This window comes from Rhinolophus sinicus, linkage group LG06 (genome assembly GCF_036562045.2).
Source record: "Rhinolophus sinicus isolate RSC01 linkage group LG06, ASM3656204v1, whole genome shotgun sequence".
Lineage (NCBI taxonomy): Eukaryota > Metazoa > Chordata > Mammalia > Chiroptera > Rhinolophidae > Rhinolophus > Rhinolophus sinicus.
Window position 1 is genome coordinate 31,020,581 of NC_133756.1, and position 21,827 is coordinate 31,042,407.

General features: G+C 36.4%; 1 protein-coding gene across 2 annotated transcripts in view; it reads left to right on the top strand.

Moving 5' to 3' along the window:
* Nucleotides 1-21,081, top strand: part of EFCAB7 (EF-hand calcium binding domain 7) — a 50,539-nt gene extending 29,458 nt beyond the window's left edge. For both annotated transcript variants that reach the window (XM_019731483.2, XM_019731490.2), the window contains 4 exons: nt 5,751-5,899; nt 12,951-13,160; nt 15,171-15,278; nt 16,249-21,081. In XM_019731483.2, the coding sequence (XP_019587042.1) occupies nt 5,751-5,899; nt 12,951-13,160; nt 15,171-15,278; nt 16,249-16,323 (542 nt within the window). In that variant the 3' untranslated portion in view covers nt 16,324-21,081. The remainder of the gene's footprint in view (nt 1-5,750; nt 5,900-12,950; nt 13,161-15,170; nt 15,279-16,248) is intronic.
* Nucleotides 21,082-21,827: the final 746 nt, after the last annotated feature.

Genomic DNA, 21,827 nt, shown 5'->3' on the forward strand with positions numbered 1-21,827 from the left:
AGTTCAGTCCATTTACATTTAGGGTGATTATTGATATGTGAGGATTTCCTGTCATTCTATCTTTAGTTTTCTGGTAAGACTGTGTTTCCATTGTTTCTTTGCTTTTTTTGTTGTTGTTGTCTATTATTTCTGTGTGGTGGTATTCCATGATTTTTCCCTCTGTTTCTTCTTTTATTACAGTATATATTTCAGCTCTGGATTTTTTTTGAGCAGTTACCATTAAGTTTATATAAAAGGAAGTTTGATATTTAGAGTATTCCTTTTTCTTCAGCATACGTACTTTCTCCATTCCCATATTCCGGTTCAGGCCTTTATTCTCCCTGTTTTTATGTTTTGGTTGCCACAAATTGTCCCTATTGATGGTGGTCGAATAGCCTCCTTTAGTATTTTTTGTAGTGCAGGTCGTGTGTTAGAAAATTCCCTCAGCTTCTGTATGTCTGTAAAGGTCTTTATTCCTCCTTCATATCTAAAGGATATCTTTGCTAGGTATATATTCTTGGCCTATAATTTCTCTCTTTCAATAGTTTGAATATTTGGTTCCATTCCCTCCTGGCTTGTAAAGTTTCTGCTGAAAAATCTGATGATATTCAAATGGGCTTTCCTTTGTAGGTTACTGTCTTATTTTCCCTGGCTGCCTTCAGGATTCTTTCTTTGTTGTTGATTTTTGACAGCTTCAATACAATGTGACTTGGAGAAGGTGTTGGGGTTGAAGTAACTAGGTGTTCTATTTGCTTCTTGGATTCAAGGATTCAGTTCTTTCCATAAGTTTGGGAAGTTCTCATCTACTATTTGTTTGAATATATTCTCTGTTCCCTTCTCTCTGTCTTCTTCTTCTGATATGCCCATTATTCTTATATTGCTCTTTCGGATGGAGTCAGAAATTTCTTGTAGAGTTCTTTCATTTCTTTTAAGTCTCAAGTCTCTTTCTTCTTCCATCCCTGTCATTTCCAGGTTTCTATCTTCGATGTCACTGATTCTTTCCTCCATCTGGTCAACTCTACTACCTAAGCTGGCTATTTCAGTCTTCATTTCTTCTATTGAGTTCCTAATCTGCAGAAATTCTATTTGGTTCTTTTCTAAAATTTCAATCTCTGTGGTAAAATGTTCATTTTGTTCTTTGATTGTGTTTCTGAGTTCGTTAAACTGCTTGTCTGTGTTTTCTTGCATCTCGTTGAAATTTTTTTTCAGAACTGCAATCTTGAATTCTCTGTCATTTAAGTCACATATTTCCATATCTTTAAGTTCGTTTTCTGTAGATTTCTCATTTTCTATCTGAGCTGTCTTGTTACCATGGTTATTCATGGCAATTAATGATTTATTATTTCTCTTCCTAGACATCTACAGGAGTGGGTTCTGCAACAGGTTGATAGGAAGAGGTCTTTCTTTTGTTTTCCAGTAAATGTTGGTAGAATGTTTTATTTTCTCTCTGACTGTAGCCTTTTATTGTTTCTCACATTGTAGTGTTATGTTTTCTCTGCACTATTCCAGCTTCTCACACAATGGGGGAATTCCCTGGAAGGTGGGCTTCTCCTTTATGAACAGTTCACCTGGGTCATAGGACACCGAGTCTGTGTGGGGATACAGAGAGCTTTTGAAGTTCCAAAGCTCTTCCTGCACCAGATTCAGAGATCGTGTGTTTCATCAGTTCTGTTTACTCCTGCAGGTATTCACCCAGATAGGTGGGGACAAGGGTAGAGTGGGTTGTGAGAGGTGGCCCAGAACAATGGCGACGACGACCACCACAGCCAGTCCTGCATCCATGGCTCCCTCCTCTATGCTGGAACTAGTTGGGCTGTGAATCTGTGTCTGGGGACCACAGTTCTCAGAACTGCAAATATTCTGTTATTTTGATCTGACACTGCTACTGGGCAGGTGGGGGCGGGTCGAGCTCTGGGAAGATAGGGAGGGGGTGGCTAGGCTCAGTGCCTAGGGCTTCCATTCTCTGCTCGGCAGTGATGTCTTAAACCACCGTTTTCAGCCTTCTTCCCTCAGTCTTTTCTCCGAGGTCTCTGCCGTAAGCGTTGGGTTCAACCGTGTTATATGCTGTCCCCTCAGCCCTGTGGGCCATAAATGGAGCCCCAGCAGTCCGAGTTCTTCCCTCTCCTGCAGCTGTGGTAGTTCCGGGAAGCAGCGAGATCGGAGCATTGAGCTAGGTCTGCGTCCTGCGCTGCACAGCCCCGTCTCAGCACTTCTCCTTTTCCTCCTCCCCCACTCGCACAATTTGCCCACATTTAGGTGATTTCAGTAGTGAGCCTCTTAGTCTTGCCTGTCTGCTGTGCAGGGAGTCCTTTGTGGAGTTATAGTTGTTCAATGTGTTGTAAATTCCAAGGGAGATTTCAAGAGGCTCTTCTCACGCCGCCATTTTTATGACATCACTCTAATCATCATATAACTTTAATGATATAGTCTTTTGATTCTCTGTTGTTAGCACTAGAGCACATTCCATAAGAGGGAATCATAACTAGGATTTTCTTATGGTAAAGCTGTTGATAAATAAAATTTTAGTTTAATAATTTGATTGGTAGAATTGATAGTTAACATTTTTTGAGAATTTACCATGTTCCAGGTGGAAGCACTCTACACATCAACTCTCTAAGTTATGTGCTATTATTCTCATTTTACAAATAATGAAACACAATCAAAGAGGATAAGTCACTTGACCGAGGTTAGGCAGCAGGAAATTTCACAGTTGAGTTTCAAAGCTAGGCAGTCAGGGTCCAGAAGCTTAAGCACCATGATATAAAAAATCTCTGAGAATGGTCATCTTAAAAAATAATTGGGGCATAATGTCTCCTTCACCAACATTAATAATGCTGCAAAGAAATGGGCTTTTTCGTTTCTGAAGTGTTTATCTTTATAATCATATATAACATTAATTTTATTCATTCTCCTCCTCGATACTAAAAAAACATTATTTATCTGAAGGATCATTTTAATAAACTGTTTTCAGACTTAAAGGTGCCTTTATTTTTATTAATAGACTTTCATAGACTTTATTTTTAGAGTAGTTTTAGGTTTACAGCAAAGATTGAGTAGATCTCCCATATATCCTTTCTCTCCCCTCTATCAACTCCCCCTAATATAAACATCTTGCATTAGTATGGTGCATTTGTTAAAATTGATGGACAAGTATTAATACATTATTATTAACTAAAATATTAGTTAATAAAATATTCATATTAGGGTTATATTGTGCTGTATAGTTTTGTGAGTTCTGACAAATATATAATTTCATATATGTGCCATTACAGTATCATGTAGAATCACTTCATTGCCCTAAAAATCCCCTTTGCTCCACCTATCTACCTGTTCATCCGTTCAAACCTTTGGTAATCAGATCTTTTTACTGTCTCTATAGTTTTGTATCTTCTAGAGTATTAAATTGTTGAATAGCACACAATGCATAGCTTATTCAGACTGGCTTCTTTCACTTAGCCATATGCATTTAAGTTTCCTCCATGTCTTTTTGTGGCTTGATAACTCATTTCTTTTTAGTGCTGAGTAATATATTGTATCAGATGAAGGTACCATGGTTTGTTTATCTATTCACCTATTAAAGGACATCTTGATTGTTTCCAATTTTTGGCAATTATGAATATAGCTGTTATAAACACTCATGTGCAGATTTTTGTGGGTACATAGTTGTCAACTCATTTCAATCATTTCAATTAATTGATTGCTGGATGGTACAGCAAAACTATGTTTAACTTTGAAAGAACTGCCAGATTGTCTTCCAAAGTGGCAGTATCGTTCTGCATTCCCACCAGCAATGGACGAGGATTCCTAATGCTCCACATCCTCGTCATCATTTGGTATTTTCAGTGTTTTGGATTTTAGCCATTCTGATAGGTGTGTAGTGGTATCTCATTGTTGTTTTATTTTGCCATTCCTTAATGATATTTGACATCGAACATCTTTTGATTTGCTTATTTACCATCCGTATATCTTCTTTGGTAAAGAGTCTGTTCAGATCTTTTGCCCATTTTTTGATTAAGATGTTTGTTTTCTTATTGTTGAGTTCTTTGCATATATTAGATACAAGTCTTTACAGGTATGTGTTTTATAAGTATTTTCTCCCAGCCTGTAGCTTGTCTTTTCATTCTGTTAATATTGTCTTTCACAGAGCAGAAATTTTTAATTTTAATGAAGTCCCACTTATCAATTTTTTCTTTCATGGATCATGCATTTGGTGTTGTTTAAAAACTTATACACAAGGTCACCCAGATTTTCTCCTGTAATCTTGAAGTTTTATAGATTTGTGTTTTGGCTCTATGACCAATTTGGTCTCTTCCCATTTTGTTCTATGAACCATTTGAGTTAATTTTTGTGAAAGATGTAAGGTCCTTGTCTAGATTTATTTGCATGTGGACGCAAAAAATATTTGCAATATTACAGTTGTTTCAGCACCATTTGTTGAGAAGACTATCCTTTCTCCATTGAATTGACTTTGCTCCTTTGTCAAATATGATTTGAATATATTTGTATGGGTCTATTTTGAGCTTTCTATTCTATGCACTGATCTATTAGTCTAATCTTTTGACAATACCACACTTTGTTAATTACTATAGCTTTATAATAAGTCTTGAACTTGGGTATTAATAAACTTTTAAAAAATTAATGGAGGATTGATAATTTTAAGTTTTAAAGTAGATTAGTTATTGATAGTCTCTATAGTGCAGTATCTAGATACATTTCCTTGAAAGTAATAATTTCTTTGTATTATGTATGAAATATTAATTTCTTTCATTTTGCTTTTCTACAAAGTAACTCCAGCCTCCATTTTAGTGGTTACCATTTCTCTGATCTAATTTAATCTTCATTTACTTTGTTTCCCTTGTAAAAGTTATGAGTCACTTTCCAAACTCTAAATATTTTAAACTACGTGTATCAATCAGTCAACCAGTTTTCAACAGTTCTGTCTCTGCTGTTTTTCTCACAGTAATGCATACAAAAGAGATATCTCAAATTAGAGTACCCATTTCCCTAGGGTATATTACAGATGGGAGTTGGAACATGCAATCTTTCATGCTGTAGGGCAGTTAACAGAATATAATCCATAATAAGCAGCTGTTTATTATCTATATTATAGACAAATTCAGGAATTACACATATCTAGATACTTCTAGGTGAATTTATTTTTGCTTACAAATAATATTGAAATGGACGTACTTGGGTTTGTCTGGGACATTCATGAACTCCAAAGTGTTTCCTATTATCTAACAGTTTTTAAGGACCAGAGGACAGTTTGATTAAAATTAGAATAATTAGAGATATAGCAGTCTTCTTAAATCTGGCACCATCCCCATTTCCATTTTTGAAACACTAGTAGTTTGGGGGGTATTATATGAAATTTATCCAGGTTCTGCTGGTTTTAAGTGGCAAATGTATATGAAGCAGTTTAATTTTTTGAAATATATATTAGTATCTACTCTTCATAAACAGGCAGGTTGAAATTTACCCAGAAAAATTACAGTTTCCTCTAATTTTGGAATGTATTTGCATTACTTATAACTTTAGACTTTGTTGAAAAACTAAATCATGCTCTGTGATAATTATTATGCTGCATTGTGGGACATTAGAATGGTATCTCTCAGGCATATTTTGAGCCATTCTTATTCCACTTTTACATGGCTCACAGATTCATAAGGCCTCCGTTCAGATAAACATTTATGAGTAATACATAATAGACATTTTATTAAGTGTATGAATTTTAAAATTATATAAAAAAGAACTTTTGGTTGTTTTCACAGAGAATTTTGATACAAAGAAGAATGAACTAACAAGACAGGGCTTTATGGATCTGAACCTAATGGAAGCCAATGACCGCGAAGGAGATCCTCGTGACCTTTGGGTCACTCTGCACTCGATGGGCTACAATAAAGCTCTGGAGCTGACAGAGGTAAAGCAATCTGAAAGTTTGAGAGTGGGTGTATTGTACAGAATGTTTTACCCCACGAACATTTTCCAGACACACGACTTTTGAATTGGGCATTCAAATTCTTGAACTTCAGTATGTAAATGAATCCTGGGTGCAATAGTGTGTGTTTATACAAGTTCCTATTTTTAGCTGAAATTTAGAAACTACCAGCATTGAAATAATTCAGGAACAAAGGTATTTAAACATATGATCTACAGAAAAATGATTGTAATTTAAAACAACATATTTCTTAATTGGTGGTTGCTGTTTGTGTTGCCAGTCTCTTTTCTGTAGGGAAGCTCTTCGTCCTAACAGAAGAAAGCCTGTCTTAGAATAAGGGGAATGTGTCTACATGAGAACTGGAATTCTGATCTTTTGACAAAGGATAGTCCTTGGGTTAATATTTGTAAAACACTGGGGACAGTTCTTGGCTCATGGCACTGTGTATGTATTAGCTATTAACATTATTATTTATAAACATGATAGGTATAGAAGTTGAATAAACCAGAGGAATAATAAACATTAGGCCTCCTTAAATTCTGTATTTTGGTGTCAGATTTAAAATAAAGAACTGAAGAGTTTCAGGCTACATATTAGAGAATAGTTCATTTGTTTTTACATTTAAAATTAAAAAATAGTATCTGTCCTTTCTACGAATAAAACAACTTAGGAGGGTAACACCAGCACCAACAAATTTTAAGTTTTGGGTATATTGCGACTTTGGTTTAATTCCTAGTTTTGCCATCATTCAAAATCCTTCATAAGCCTGTTTTCTGAAAAGTGTTCTATAATTTTGTTTGCCATTATTAGTAAAGGAGATGAAAAATTACATTAACTTTTAATATCCTACTTTAATCTAACATTCAATAAAACCCACATTTTAACCATGGTACAGAATCAGCATCTAATCTATGAATAATATTGTCTGTTACACATGTTTTCACTTAATAGAGAATTTAGTTAAGAGCAATTTAAAATATTTTATAGTATTTACTGATGCCATTGACCTTAGAAACCATAGGCAAAAAGGATTTTTGAGATAAAACTTTTTAAATTTAAAGTTTATTTATTCATTTACTGAATATGTAATATATTCACACCATTGAAAATTCAAAAGGTAAAATAATATCTACTGTGAAATTGTCAAGGATGCTGAGACCACTGCTCAATAACTGAAATAAAAAGACAAAACTGAATTGATTGCTTACTGTAAAGGAGCGCTGTGCTGGTTAGTTACATTATCTCCATGCAGAGCAGAATACTCATTTTATTTACATAGGATTTGGGGGAAACCTGGTTATTCTGGTGACACTTGATTGGTGCTCAGCAGTGTATTTATTGACATGACTCTGTTCCTGACTTTCCAAAGTGAAGAGCTGACACTGGTTCATTGAGATGAGCTGTTGTATATCATTTGAACAGGTTTAAAGCAGTTCTGATGACTACTTGTTCCCAAGACAACAGAAGGTTTGGTATTTTTCATAAGTTTGTGGGAACTGTTTTGTTCCCAGCCTCCCCTCTTGATTTTCATCTCGCTAAAGCTATAGAAGAAACAATCAAATTCACTCACCACTGTCGTTGATTCTCTTTGAAGAAGAGGTTTCATCAGTGGAGATATGATTTTCAGTTTGTGCGTTCATGATTTCATGATTTCATCCTGTTTTTGTCTTTAAGTCATCTGTTGGGACAGAGACTGTTCAGAAGCATTTTGAGATTCTGGACAACATTTAAACTCTGAGACAAACAAGTATAACTAGAAGTATTATAAGAAGGAACTGACTGGCGGGCACTCCAGAATCATGGCCCTCGGTTTTTTTCCAAGCTTGGCCAAGAAAAGCCCCAAGGATTCCCAAAGTCTTCCTTATAGAACCTTTTGTAGTTAGCTCTTTGAATTAATTGAAGGTGGTTTTATTTGTAGTGTTAATCCTGTACAAGCTGTAGTGTTAGCATTGGTACAGATTCCATCCTGGTTGGTCAAAAGAAAATCAAGACTTTTTTATTATCTGTAACTGCTTGAATTAAGGAATTTAAACTGGTTTGTTGTGCCCCCAGGACTTAGGCTATATTAATTACTATGTCAGCCAATGTGAAGGAACAGTTTTTTTTATGACTAGCTAGAGTGTGACTGTTATGAATGTAATCACTATCTTCAGGAATCTTTTTCTAGCAAAGATGACTTATGCTTTTGGAGTGTATTTCAGGAAATATAACCCACTGAGGGTGTTGAGGAGTCACATCCTTGGAGTGGCCTGACTAATAGCTGTACAAAGTCATTAACCTTAGTTCTGGTTTGGCATTAAATAGTCCGATTTCCACAGAGGAGCTGCACAAGAGATGTAATTATCCTTAGTGGAACCGTAGATGTATTGTTTCTTGGTGTTATAACAAATAGTAGATGTTACATTGTGTACTTCTCATAGTTTAAATGCATTTTCTTAAAACTTAGACTTGGGCAAGTTATTGTTACTAATAAGGAGAACCTGGTAGGCCAAGTCAGCCATGTAAACCCTTAAATCAGTGAAGAGGAAAGCTTTGAATAAACATGAGTGTGCAAAGAAGAGTGTAACCTATAGAAAAATCTTGCTCCAGTGGTCTTGAGAGGAAGCTGCTTACTTCATATGCCCATGTGCTTGTTCAAAGGTTCTCGTTAATTCTGCGGGCTGTCTGCTTCTGGAGGTTCTCTGGAGAACCTTAATTTAAGATCTTTAAAGGATATACCTTTCCAGTTCTGTCAAGGCCCTTTTCATTTTTTTCCAGAGGTTTGGGAAGGATAAAGACAAAATATTTTTGAGTAAGGAGCAAACCCTTAAGTAATAAAAATTCATGAATAATTGTTCCAGTTAAATGTGTCAGAATCAATAATCTGGAATGTCCTAGGCCGTGATGATGATTGTGGCGTTTCAATAGGGAAATATTTTGACCCATCCTGAAAATAGATGTATTCTATTAGTAGTACATATTCATAAACCATAGAGGAAGAGTCAACTGTATAAAACCAATTTGGAAGTGCTCAGAGAGTCTTTTAGAACATATTCTCAGTTCATGTACCACAATTTTTCCAGGTTAATCTAGTTACAGATAAAGCATGGACTGACCACATCCTTCATTATTCTAGGAAAGTCTTCCTCGGTGTTTAATATTATAGCCAATTTATCTCTATAGCAATGAGTTGTTTCATAGAGGATCTTATCTAGTGTCCGGGTGCCAGATCTTATCCCCATGGGTCTTCAAATCTGATCATCTCAGTGTTTCTTTTCAGAATTTGTCAGGCCAGATTTTGTGTATCTACAATGGCATTCTTGACCTTCTCCATGGATTTGTTTTATTGTTGTTTTATGTAAGGAGTTTAGTCAGAATCTTTGGCTTAGTATTATCGATGAAAGAACGTCCAGCCTATAGAAAAGTCTTACAAGAGTTTAGTTGAACCAAATTTTGAGGACATGCCTGGAAGCAGAATCTCAAGAGATTGAAAAAATGCTCCGGAGAATGGCAGTTTGCAGCTTATTTATAGCTTAGAATCAAAGGAGAAGATGTAAGGAGGGTTACGTGAAATCCATCGGTGGTAGATTAAGGGGGTGGGAGAAAGCAAAGTGGGGAAATCTCTAGGATTGGATAAAAAGCAGAAAAGAGAGACATATACTTCTTTTACTTTGATAGCTAGGATATAGTTAATAATTAACATTTACAGCACAGAGAGATGGTGTTTGGGAAACAAGGCAATAATGGGGTTCTGTGATCGTGTGCTCTGGTGCCTGTGGTGTTACCTTTGAGGGGACTAGAAAAGAGAATTGCTCTGACATTTCACAAGTATGTTTCTCTAGACTCATAAGAACAGTGGACAGGGCTTGCTTAAGGTAAAGACTGACCTTGGCCAAGGAAGCTACAGGCCTGGGACGTGACTGCCCACCGTAACCTGCCCAGGTAGAAAATTGTGATCAGACCATCATGTGTGGTTACTTCTGGTCACTGAACTTGTCAGGTCTGCCATGTACCCCCCACCTCCCCAGACTTGTGAGGTTTATTTCATACCCCTTTTTCGTTCATAGTATAATGATCTGTTAAAAGTACTTTTATAGTATTTCTAAAGTGCTTTTATAATATTTCTCATATAGCACTTTCAAAGTATTTCTACAGTATCTATAATATAGTACATCAGCTTCTACAGGACTTCTTTTACTTTGTTGCATGCTTCCTATATTAACTTAGTAGGATAAAGAAAATAGATAAATAAAAGATAAAGCCCATGAACAGAAAAAATAATAGGGCAGCTTTTTTTTTTTTTTTTTTTAACCAGCGAAAGTTTATTCAGCAAGAGCAGAGTTGCAATGTGGGAAATCGGAGGAAAAAGTTCAACAAAAGAGATGAACGTTAGGGGGGAGAAAGGAAGTGGGAGACATTGTTTGAGGAAGTGAGAATTCAGGGTGATAACTTTCTCATGGGGTGAGGGGCTGGAGTGAAAAAGTGGAAACAAGCCCAATGTCTTCTATTAATGCATTTGAATGTAAACACATTGTGGATAGCCACAGAACAGAATACTCAGCAATAAAAGGAATGAAATATTTAACATAAGTGACACCTGTGAACCTCAAAGTTATTATGCAGCATGAAGGAAGGAAACCATAATATAAAACATAGAAATTACATAAAGAAAGAAAAACTAAGTCAGTCTAGTTGCCATGAAGGCAGTTTTTAGCATGAGTCCATAAGTGGTTATGATTTTGACTGTTTGTTTCAATGGGTGCAGGCGCACCTTCTGTCAAAAATAATCAGCTTAAACATGTGCAGTTCCTATAACATGTCTATGTAACAATCGTTCAAACAAAAGTCTGGATTCTCCCACTTTTTTCCCCAACCAGAGGCTGAGAAATGTTGACTGATGCTTTGGAAAGTGCAGCCCTGCATCAGTGGCAGGAAAAACACTCAGAAATGATCTTAATTGTTTGTCACTATTTCCTGCCACTTTAGTCTGCGGAGTCACAAAAGCTACACCCTGGGCTCTTCCTCCTGTTTTCACTTTCTAGCCTCTGCAGCAATATATGTATGTTCAGGTGATCAGTGCAGAGGCCACAGTAACAGCCAAAGCTTTGTTTGCTCCTACAGCCCAGATGCGCTGTCATCCCACACAACCAGTCAGTGGAACATCTGTGGGGCACCTCTAGAACAGGGACGGCCTCTCAGTCTGCCACCCAGTGTTTCTGTACAAATTATGATTTGAGACTGGCCCCTGTAGTCTTGCAACCACTCACACCAGACAAGCCAAGTCTAGATATGAAGGCACATGATTCCTTTTGTAGTAGCTGTGAAAGAGTATCCCCACAGTAGTGCTCACCATGGTGTGACATCCTGGGGACAGGGGACCGATATAAATGTTTCAGAGAAGCATGCACCGGAGGCTGCCATGACAGTCTACACTCCTGTGGGCTGACGTCCAGGCTGTAGGGCAGCTTTTTTAGAGTAGATATGATTTTATTTTAAAAATTTTAGAAAACATGTCTTTAACAAAGACCTTTTAAGATTCTTACTTTCAGCAAATCTTTAAATATTGATACTCTTCAGTTGACTAAAACTGATAACCAAGACATTAAAAATGGCAAAATAATACCAGAATCTATTTAATACTGAAAAAGTCCACAATCATTCTTTTAATTTTTATAAATAATCTTTTTTTTTTTTTAGAATTCAACATAATGGGATATTTTCACACAGTCACCTATTAGTTCTAACAACCTTTGGCAGAATACGTACTATTTAATCCCACTTTTTCGGTAAAGAAACTAAGCCTCATAGAAGTTAAGTGACTTCCCCAAGTCATGTACCTATTAAACGGCAAAATCCAATTACAAACCCGGATCTTCTGCTTTCTAATCCAATTATTTTCATTCTTCTCTTTCTTTAAAAAGGTGAGTTTATTATTGCCAAAGGTTGGAGTCATTAAAATATTTTTAAAAATTTTTAAATAAAAATGTGTATTGATGTTCTACTAACTTTAGACCTTTATCTTTTCTCCCCCAAATAAAAGAGTGTGTAAATTCACTTATTTATTCAACAAATATTTATTGGATGCCTACCATGTGGTAAGCTTGTAATAAAGAGGCACTGAGGATACAACGATGAATAAAAATAGTCAAAATTTCTGCCCTCATGGAATTTACATTCCATGAAGGAGAATGATTAATTAATTAAATGAAAAGTAAATAAAATCATTTCAACAGTGTTTTGAAAGAAACAAGCCAGAGGCCAAAATAGAGAACAGTAGGGGAATGAAGGAAATTGGGAGACCAGAGCCGGTCTCTCTGCAGATGTGAAAAAATGTTTCACACAGAGTGAGCACTCCAGGTGAAGCCTCAGACATAGGGAAAAGCTTCATTTGTTCTAGGATCTGAACGATCAGAGTAGCTGGGGCACCAGTAGCGAAGCACGAAACCGGGTTGGATGGAGAGGTGAAGACTAGTGTGTGTGGCATCTTGTAGGTTGTGGTAAGGACGAAAAGGTAGACAGTAGAAAAATCCATTTCCAAATGCGCAGTCCTTTTAGATCTGAGATTTCAAAGATGCTTTTACACTAACTATGAACTGTGAATTCATTTTTATACATTTAGTTCTTTTCGGTGCTCTAAATCCATCCATTAAGTTTCATTTGTAAACATAGTAATTCATTTAGAGCCTTTTGATGAGTTCTTTCTGTAGCCTTAAAGTTAGAAAAGGAAATTAAATAACTAAGATGACATGAGTTCGCCTTCAGCCAAATGGAGGGGTGGTACAATGGCTTAAAGGAGGTATTACTGATTTGCTGGAGGTTGCAGTTTTCTTTTCTGTGAATATTATCAGTTAATATGCTAAACAAAAATCAGAATGTCGTGCTTTTTTATTTCTTAATTCATTGTACTAAAATTCTCCTCTGAAAGTATCAGAAGGACAAGGTAGAAGGTGCAGTGCATCTTCTTAAATCATATGATAGACGTATTAATAATACATAATTTATTTTAAATTCTGTCAAAAGGCTGTAACAAGGTTTGCTTTTTCTTTCATATTAGGCGTGCCCATTTGTCATCGATATCTATGCAGACAAATGCAAGCCAAGACTTAAAGCTGTCCAGATGGAGGCATGCAGCGGGCAACTTGAGAAGGCCATTTGTACATCTGTCCTTCACAAAGGCGATGCCAAAGTAATGGATGGCTATGACAATATCATTGTACATACCTACAAGTATGACACCTGGATAACTTCAGTTATTGAAAACAAGGTATCCGTTAAGAGGCGGTTCTCATAACTTGCAAAGTTTACTAATGTGTTCCATCTTCTTTCTTACTCTCTTCTTGCATAGTAATTAAATACCCCATTACATTAACAATATTTATAATAAGCAATTATTCTTTCTCCTCAGATTTCTAAGTCACACTGGGCATGATAATTTTTATGTATTATTTTAAAGGCTTGAGATAATTGTTTTTTTCCCCTCTTAAAATATTATGAAATTAAACATTTGGAGATCTGTGGAGATGGAGCATAATCTGGGTACAAAGTATTTTATTTAGTTTGTTACTAAAAGTCGTCACACAGACATAACTATTTAAAATAATAAACATCATGTTTTAAAAAACTATAAAAAAAAATTTAGCCCAATGTTTTCCACGAAGTTTATAGTATTGGAAATCTTACAGACTATCATCTTATCTAATTAAAATATATTCCACTGTCCAGGACCTACTTTTATTAAGCCAGTTATTTCTAGATTTGGCCATCCTCCCTGCTACTATTGATATTGCAGAGAATACATGCATAAATTCTTAAAGGTAGAGATACCCAGTTTTCTAGAAATTATGACTTTTCATAAAACCTTACTCAACATAGGTAGGTTTTTTAGAACTGTTGGCTTATTTCTTTTAGTTCCTGGATAAGCTTTTCATTATTTTTATGCCTGCCTTAAATTTCTTAGGGTGCTTAAGATTTGGCTTAGTATTGAGTCATTGTGAGTATTCATTATGGAACTAACCCTCTTAGTCACAGTAAGGGCTACCAGAAAGTGTAACATGATATCTGCTTTCAAGGAGTTTATGGACTAGTGGGAAAGACAAAATTAATACTCTCAAGAAAGATCAGAGAATAATTAAATGTTAAACATATACATTTTTTGTGTGTGCAATAGTTTCATTGTATTTGTGTCTCTTATAGTTGATGTTAATTTGGACTACAGAAATTGGGGAGAGATTTGTGATGAGAGGGAAGGGGACTGTGATGTGGGATTTGAGCATGTGTGGGATTTGAAGGACAGCAGGCTTTAGATGCACAGAAAGACAGTCCTTAGAAGTAGAGGAAACATTGTAAGGAGAAACATGAAAAAGGGTTAATATGAGGTATAGAGGAAAGAGGGAGACTATCTTCTTTGCAGAAACAGAGAGCTTTGTTTGGAAGAATATCAGGAAGATAAATAACAAAGGTAGAATTGGTCCAGATTATATACGTTACCATGAAAACAAGATAAATTTGGAGTTGATGAAATAAGCTAGGGTCCCCAGCTAATAGATTGCAATCTTCCAATGGATTATAAAACTTGGAAGGGTGAGTCCTAAAACCCAGCATGTTTCTCTTACTGCCCTCTATTTTTTATTAGGACTATAAGGGTAGAAGGGGGCTCTGCTGTATCAGTTTTCAACCCCCCACCTCCTTCAGTTCCCTCAAGGAAAACTAAACTTCCTTCACCAAAATGAAGTGATAACATTTTAGGTCTTACAATGTGCCAGGCACATTACATATATTAACACATTTACTTCTCACAACAACCCAATGAGGTAAATAGTATCCCCCTTTTACACACAAGGACACTGAAGCACAGGAGTGTTAACTTGTGAAAGGTGACACAGCTAAGTAGCCGAAGAGCTGAAATGAATTTGGGTACTCTAATGTTAAACTGCCCCCTCTGTTGGCACTAGGAAGTTACTGCAGGTTCTTTCGCAAGGGAGTACATTGACTTGCATTTCTATAATTTTCAGCTTCATTCTGCTTTGTCTTGCTTCCTATCCATCCTAGAGGCTAGTGTCTATGATCTGTTATCTCAAGTATCACTTCTTCCGTACAGTCTTCCTTGATACCCCAGTCTCAGCCAATGTTTCAGTATTTTTATACTGTTTTCTGTGTTCCTATAGAACCCTGTGAATACCTGTCACAAGACTTACAAAGGGTTTAATAATTATCATTGTATTTGTCTGTATTTATTAAGGAAAGGACTATCAACTTATAAAATCTTTTTTTACAGACAGATAACAAAGTGATTATTCACATCAACAATGAGCTAAGTAGAAACTGCATAAATAACAGAGGACTCAACATATTTGCAGTAGAAGTGGCACCAAAGTCTACAATGGTAATGTACTGTTTTCTAATGAAAGCTTTTGTTTTATCAATTTGAAAAAACGTTTTTGCTATTAATGCTGTGAATCAATGTATATATGAGATAAAGTGGAAAAATATTTTACATATGATATTCGTATTAGTATCATCTCATTCTAGGAGATAGGACACTTTGGTTCTAATCCAGTTCTCACTATTTGGTTCAGTGATTATGGGGCATTCACTTAACCTCTGTTCCAATCTCTTTAAGTGTAAAATTAATATAATATCACCAGCTTCAGGTACTTCACAAGGTTAATGTAAAGATAAAATGATGTACATGAAAGCACTTTTGAACATCATATAGAAATACAAAATGGTGTTAATAGCAATAGGAATTTTGATCATCGAAAATACTTTTATGTACATTATTTAGATTTTCTAAGATAACCTGAAAGAGAAAATGCTTCTGACTTTTAGATAACTAACTAAGTCAAGAAAGAGCCAGGAACAGCTGTAGTTCTGGTGTTAGCAGAACTCTGAGTTTAATCAGGAGTTCAAAGGCAGGGACAGATAGTAGACTCTGAAATCAGTCTAGTGAAGGGAAAAAAGGAAACACCCTTCTCTCTCCATACTATCCCTGAAATCCTAAAACATCTAGAACGGGATAAAGAGAGATGATCTTTTCTGTTGTCCCAATGAAGGTTTTTAAAAATATTCTCGGTAGTAAGGAAAAGATATTTACTCCCCTTCCTACTACCCCTTTTTACCCACATTCACAAACACCAACTATCAACTATTATATTAGTGTAGAATTTAGGCTGGATTATCCTGTTAGACATCAGATCATAGGTTGCAGGTCCCTGCTAAGGACACATGTTATAGAATTTTATATGCACAGGGATATTTTTTACATAGGGTCTAGAAATATTGTCCTATTGAAAAGTTAGCCAAAAATAACACTATATATAAAAAAAGTAAAAGCATTCTGTTTTTATATACAGGTTTGTCAACATGTAATGCCTCTGAATGAACGACAAGAATGGATATATTATTGTGTGTATTCCCTTATGTCGTAAATATTGTTTTTAGGAAATAATTCTACGTGAGACTATCAAACTAAGAAGAATTATTTCAGGTTTAGTCTGTTATTTGTTGATCAACTAAATGCTAATCAACTTAACTGATGTACATAAATAATCTAATTTGTATGCATTTACATTTTGTGCTATATTATATACTTTATTATTAAATATAAATCATTTTTTAATGCGTGTCCTTACTTAGGGGAAAATCTGCCCACATTTTATTTATGAATAGCAAATCAAAATAAAATTACAGGTAAGCTTTTAATAAACAATACTCAATGAATTCTACAAAAGCCTATACACTTTTTTTTTTTAAGTAAATATCAGCTTTTAATATTCCATATAAACAAAAAGCTCTGTGGGCTCCTTTTTACCTCCAGAGTAAAGGGGTCTTGACATCAATAAGTGAGAAAATCATGTGGCTTATGCCCAGCTGTGATTGTTCATATCTTACTCTGACCTTGTGATGGAATTACAAAAAATCCTATATAAGGTTCTGGCTGGGCTGAGGTTTTGTCCTTTAATAGCCCAGGAAGCTGATTTGTGGTGACCTGTTGGACTTCGACCAGTTAGCTTGTTTTCTCCTTTTTTTCTTTTGTTTAGTTAATTTTTTCTTTTGTCTTTACACTTTTTCTTATTTTCTTTATAACTTTCCATTTTCTTTGTCCTCTTTTCTCAGTTTTATTTTTTCCTTTTCTTATCTTTGTTCTTTTCTCATTTTTTCTCTATTTTTTATTTTCCTCATTCTTTTCCTTTAAAAGTTTTTTAAGTTAGTATAGTTAGCATGTTAGTACATTTAGTACAGTTAACATTGTTTACTATTACTTATTAGCATCGTTAGTAAGCCTAGTTCTCATTGTTAGTATCAGCATAGTATAGTTAGTATCATTTATTGGCATCATTAGTAAGCACAGATTAGCATTGTTACAACTAATTAACATACTGAGCATAGTTAGTACTGTTTGTTAGCATAGTTAGCATTGACAGCTAGTATTATGTGTTAGTGTAGTTAGCGGGTCACCATGTCACATGACCTTGCAGCCATCTCTACTGACAAGGAGCCCAGTATTGACCACTACAAGCTCCTGAACACCATAGGCCAGGGAAGCTTTGGCAAGGTGACGTTGGCCTGGCATATTTTGACAGGGGCAGAGGTGGCTGTCAAAGCCATTCACCAGCAGGGCTTGTTAGAAGTTCATTGTCTGAGGGTACTGTACTGAGCCACCCAAACGTTGTGAAGTTAGTTGAGATCATTGAGACGAAGCACAGACCATTCCTGATTATGGAGCTTGTGCGTGGAGTGGACATACACCGTTGTCTGAAACACCATGACCGCCTGAGTGAGAGCGAGGCCTGCCGCATGTTCCGGCAGCTGGTATCTGCCCTGCAATACTGCCACCAGCAGGACGTCGTGCACAGGGACCTGAAACCAGAGAATGTGCTTCTAGATTCAGAAATGAATGTAATTATAGGCTTTGGCCTCAATAAGAAATTCACTGGCCGTAAGCCAAGTATGGTCTGCGGCAACTTCTCTTCCTGGGCCAAAACTGTGACAGCCCCGGGATAGACGTGTGGAGCTGGGAGTGGTGCTCTATAAGATGACCAGTGGGACTGCGCCGTTCACACGAAGATGCTTCGTTATGCTCCGGCAGCGGGTTCTGAGAGGGTGCATCCATGTCCCTCTTACATGTCCTACGAGTGCCTCAGAATCTTAAAGAAGTTAATGACTGTCCACCCCTAGCGACAGAGCCATGCTAGAAAACCCGATGAAGGAGCGATGGCTAAACTTGAGCCAAAAGGAGGAACTCAGACCTACACTGAGCCACCCTGTGACAACATGGACCCCTGGGTGACCCACAGGATGATGAAGACGGGGTTTGAGCAGGAGCATATTGAGTCAGTGACACGCAGGAGTTACAACAGACTGATGGGCATATACCTGATCCTCAGCACAAAGAACCCCAGGTAAAGGTTTGCACCATCAAAGTTAAGCCCTTCTGTTACTCAGATTTGAACAGCCCCAGGCCTTCCCCAACCAGCAAGGTTAAGCCACCAGGCCAGAAGGCCAAAGAGCCTGCCAGTTCTCTAGTCAGCCTGCTGTTGAGGACCAGCACTCCCCAACCCAGGCCAGAATCGGGGACCAGCACTCCCCAACCCAGCCCAGAATCGGGGACCAGCACTCCCCAACCCAGCCCGGAGTTGACCAGAACAGACATCAAAGATTTACTCTATGCTGGACGTCCTGATGGTGTGACCCCAGCCTCTGCCGTGGGCCACAGCCAAGGCTCTCAGCGGGTGGCTAGGAGGTTCTTAACCCTTATTTTAAGCCACTTGTGCTACTGGTCATCCACCAAGAAGCAACGTAAAGCCTAAGTAATGCTTAAATGGTAGACGACCAAGACAGGGCCACAGTCAGATCCTCTAGGAAGGTCAAGCCCATTAACACAAACCCAATGGTGTTAAAAAGGGACTTATTATGACTAACAAGAAACTCATTTCACCTTGATAGCTCTGAAGTGATTTCAGGAACTGAGGACAAGAGACCAAATATAAAAAACAATGTTCCCATTGCTCAAATCGCTCAGGAAATTCCAAGGGTGCTGTGAGCCAAGAACCCCTGATGAAGACCAAACGTACATGAGAAATATATTTTTGTCACCTGAATGACTTAACATCAAGTTAGAACACTCTTATGTGAATTTATACCAGTTTAACTTCTAGAACATATGAAAACTGCTTCTTCACAGCTCAGACCCACCCTGCTATTGATGTCACCAAATTACATCTTTATGCATTGTGTGTCCCAAAACATAGACTGATAATTGTTTTTTTATACATGAGTCTTTTAAGTCAAGTAGAAAACACAAAGGAGAGCTACAGACCAATGTTGCAATAGTAGCAGCTTTTATAATCATTCATGCACTGCCTTAGAGCAGAAATCTTCATTTCTTCATAAGACTTTGAGTTACGGCCCAGTGTCCTTTCATTCCAAGCTGAAGAATGCCCTTCATGCAGGGCAGGTCTAGTGGTAAAGAACTCTCTCAGCTGTGGATTATCTGGGAATGTCCAAGTGTCCCCCTCATTTTTAAAGGACAGTTTTGCCAGATACAGGATTCTTAGTTGATAGTTCTTTTCCTTCAATACTTTGAATACATCAATCCACTGCCCTCTGGTCTCCATGGTTTCTGATGAGAAATCTGCTCATGAACTTACAGGATGAAAGATACCTCCTCTTGGCTTTATAGATATTAATAATGTACCTTATCTGATCCCATGTAACACAACGTTTTCGTATAATATTGTGACATCAGTTAAGTTGTAGCATCGCTTTGAGACCAACCAGAATTTAAGAAAAAGGAATTGAATATTTCAAGTGTCGACACTATAAGGTCTTTAAAAGACAAAAATTATGACAGATTTTCAAATTATAAATGAAAAATTCACTAAAGCACCCTACAAATTTTAATTTCAAATAAAGTAAGTATTAGCCTTTAATATTCCACATAAACAAAAAGCTCTTTGGGGTCCCTTTTTTTTAATGGTATGAGAATATCTAGAAAAATTTAATTCAAGTCCAGAAATACTTGATCATAGGTTGATAGTAATTCTTTATCTAACCAAATATAATTGCTTAACACATAAGTATGTTTTCTTTAAATTCAAGAGGTGCTCTCCTTTTTCAGGGTAATTTCACACAGATTAATCATATTATTTTCAAAGGTAAATTTGCATGTGGCTTAATTTAAAAAGTACAAAGATGCAGCTTACCAAAAGACATCTGGATGCTCCCAGTTTTTCTGTTCTAAGTCCCATCCCTGCCTGTCTCTTTAGTGTCCACATTAAAGCTTCCTATGAATGAGTTTTATCTACAAACATTCCCTCTATGGTGGCTTTTTTCAACTGTTATTTCATCTATTCTAGACTCTTTAAGAAACCTTACATTCCCCATCTCTCTTTATCATTATTTCTGTTGTCCACATTTGCCATGCACACTTTCTTGACTCCCATTCATTCTTTCCAGTTAATTCAACTAGTAGTTTTTCCCCCTTAGGCATTGATAACTTCCTTGTCATTAAATCCAGAGGGTACTTGAACGTCTTCTCTCCAGTGTTGGACACTGTTGATCTTTCTGAGACACTGTATTCTTCAGATTTTCTTCCACCTCCGACAGTTCTGTTCAGACTTCTTTTCCATCATAGTTCTGTAGCTTCTCCCAATTTCCACATTTTGTCTCATCTCAGGTCCTTTGGATGTAATGTTTCCTACTTGCCTGTTGAAGATGTCTTCCTTCCTCCTTCTCTCTTCTTGCTTCACATCTCAGCGAATACATTCCTTTTTCTAGAATTCTTTCCTGATTACTCACCAAACCAAGACTACTTTCATGGCCCTAATACTTTGTGTTCACTCTTTGTTGTCACATTCTTTACTCTGTACTGAAATTACTGTTTATCTGTACCCTTCACTAGGCTAGAAGCAGGGACAGTTATAATTCTAGCATATGCCATAAAAACCATAGTAGATAAGCAATAAATATTTGTTGGATGGTTGAATAAAGAGGTCAGAAAATTAAATTTATACGAGGTATGTATTTTTTCTAATTCTTAAGGCTATTTGTAAATTGAAAATAGAAACATAAGAAAAAGGTCTCATTGCTATTTAATACCATGTATTCAGACTTTGTTTTTCATGTCTTATTAACATTAAAAACAACTAAAACAAAATGAAATAAAAATTTAATTTTTTCACTGATTATGTGTGCAGTTTTAAATGGGAGGGGAATAGACTAAATAATTAGTAATTCCTACCTACTTTAAAATTCTACAGTTCTAATATTTTAAAACCAAATTAGTGTTAAGTATCAAATGCTGTTAGAAGCAATTCTTAAATTGTTTAATAATTTTGTTGACTTTCCATTAGATACTGTAGTAGACCTGTTTTGTTTCATTTTGTTTTTTAAACCAGTGGCCTTCTTTTAGGTCTATTTTTGGTGTAGGTTACATATGAAGCAGAAACTTAATACACCACACTAATCATATTTTGGATGTAAACCAGGAAAATGGAAGTATATTTCTGATTTTGGCCACCAGAGGGTGAGCTTATTATTTTATTCATTAGGGAGACAGAGACAGAGAGAATAACGATTCTCAGCTCTGGGTTAAGTTCTTTATAACTTTTAAGGTTGCTTTGGTGAAATATATTGTATATTGCGGATATATCCGCAGAGGCATGTATACCTCTTCTTATTAGAGAATTATTTCTAAATTGTAAAGTGGATACTAAGTCGTCTGCTCTTAAAAGGTACTGACTTTCACTTTGTTAAAAAAAAAAAAAGAGACCAGCCTTGAAAATTCCCTGAGCAGACAAAACCAGTTTAGCCATAGAAATAAACCTTAATTTAGCTTGCTTTGCAACACTAGATTGACCTCGGCCATTTCTTGCTTATGCCTCTGGAAATCGTAAGCAAAACTTGAACTGTTTCCCAAGGTTGATAGGAC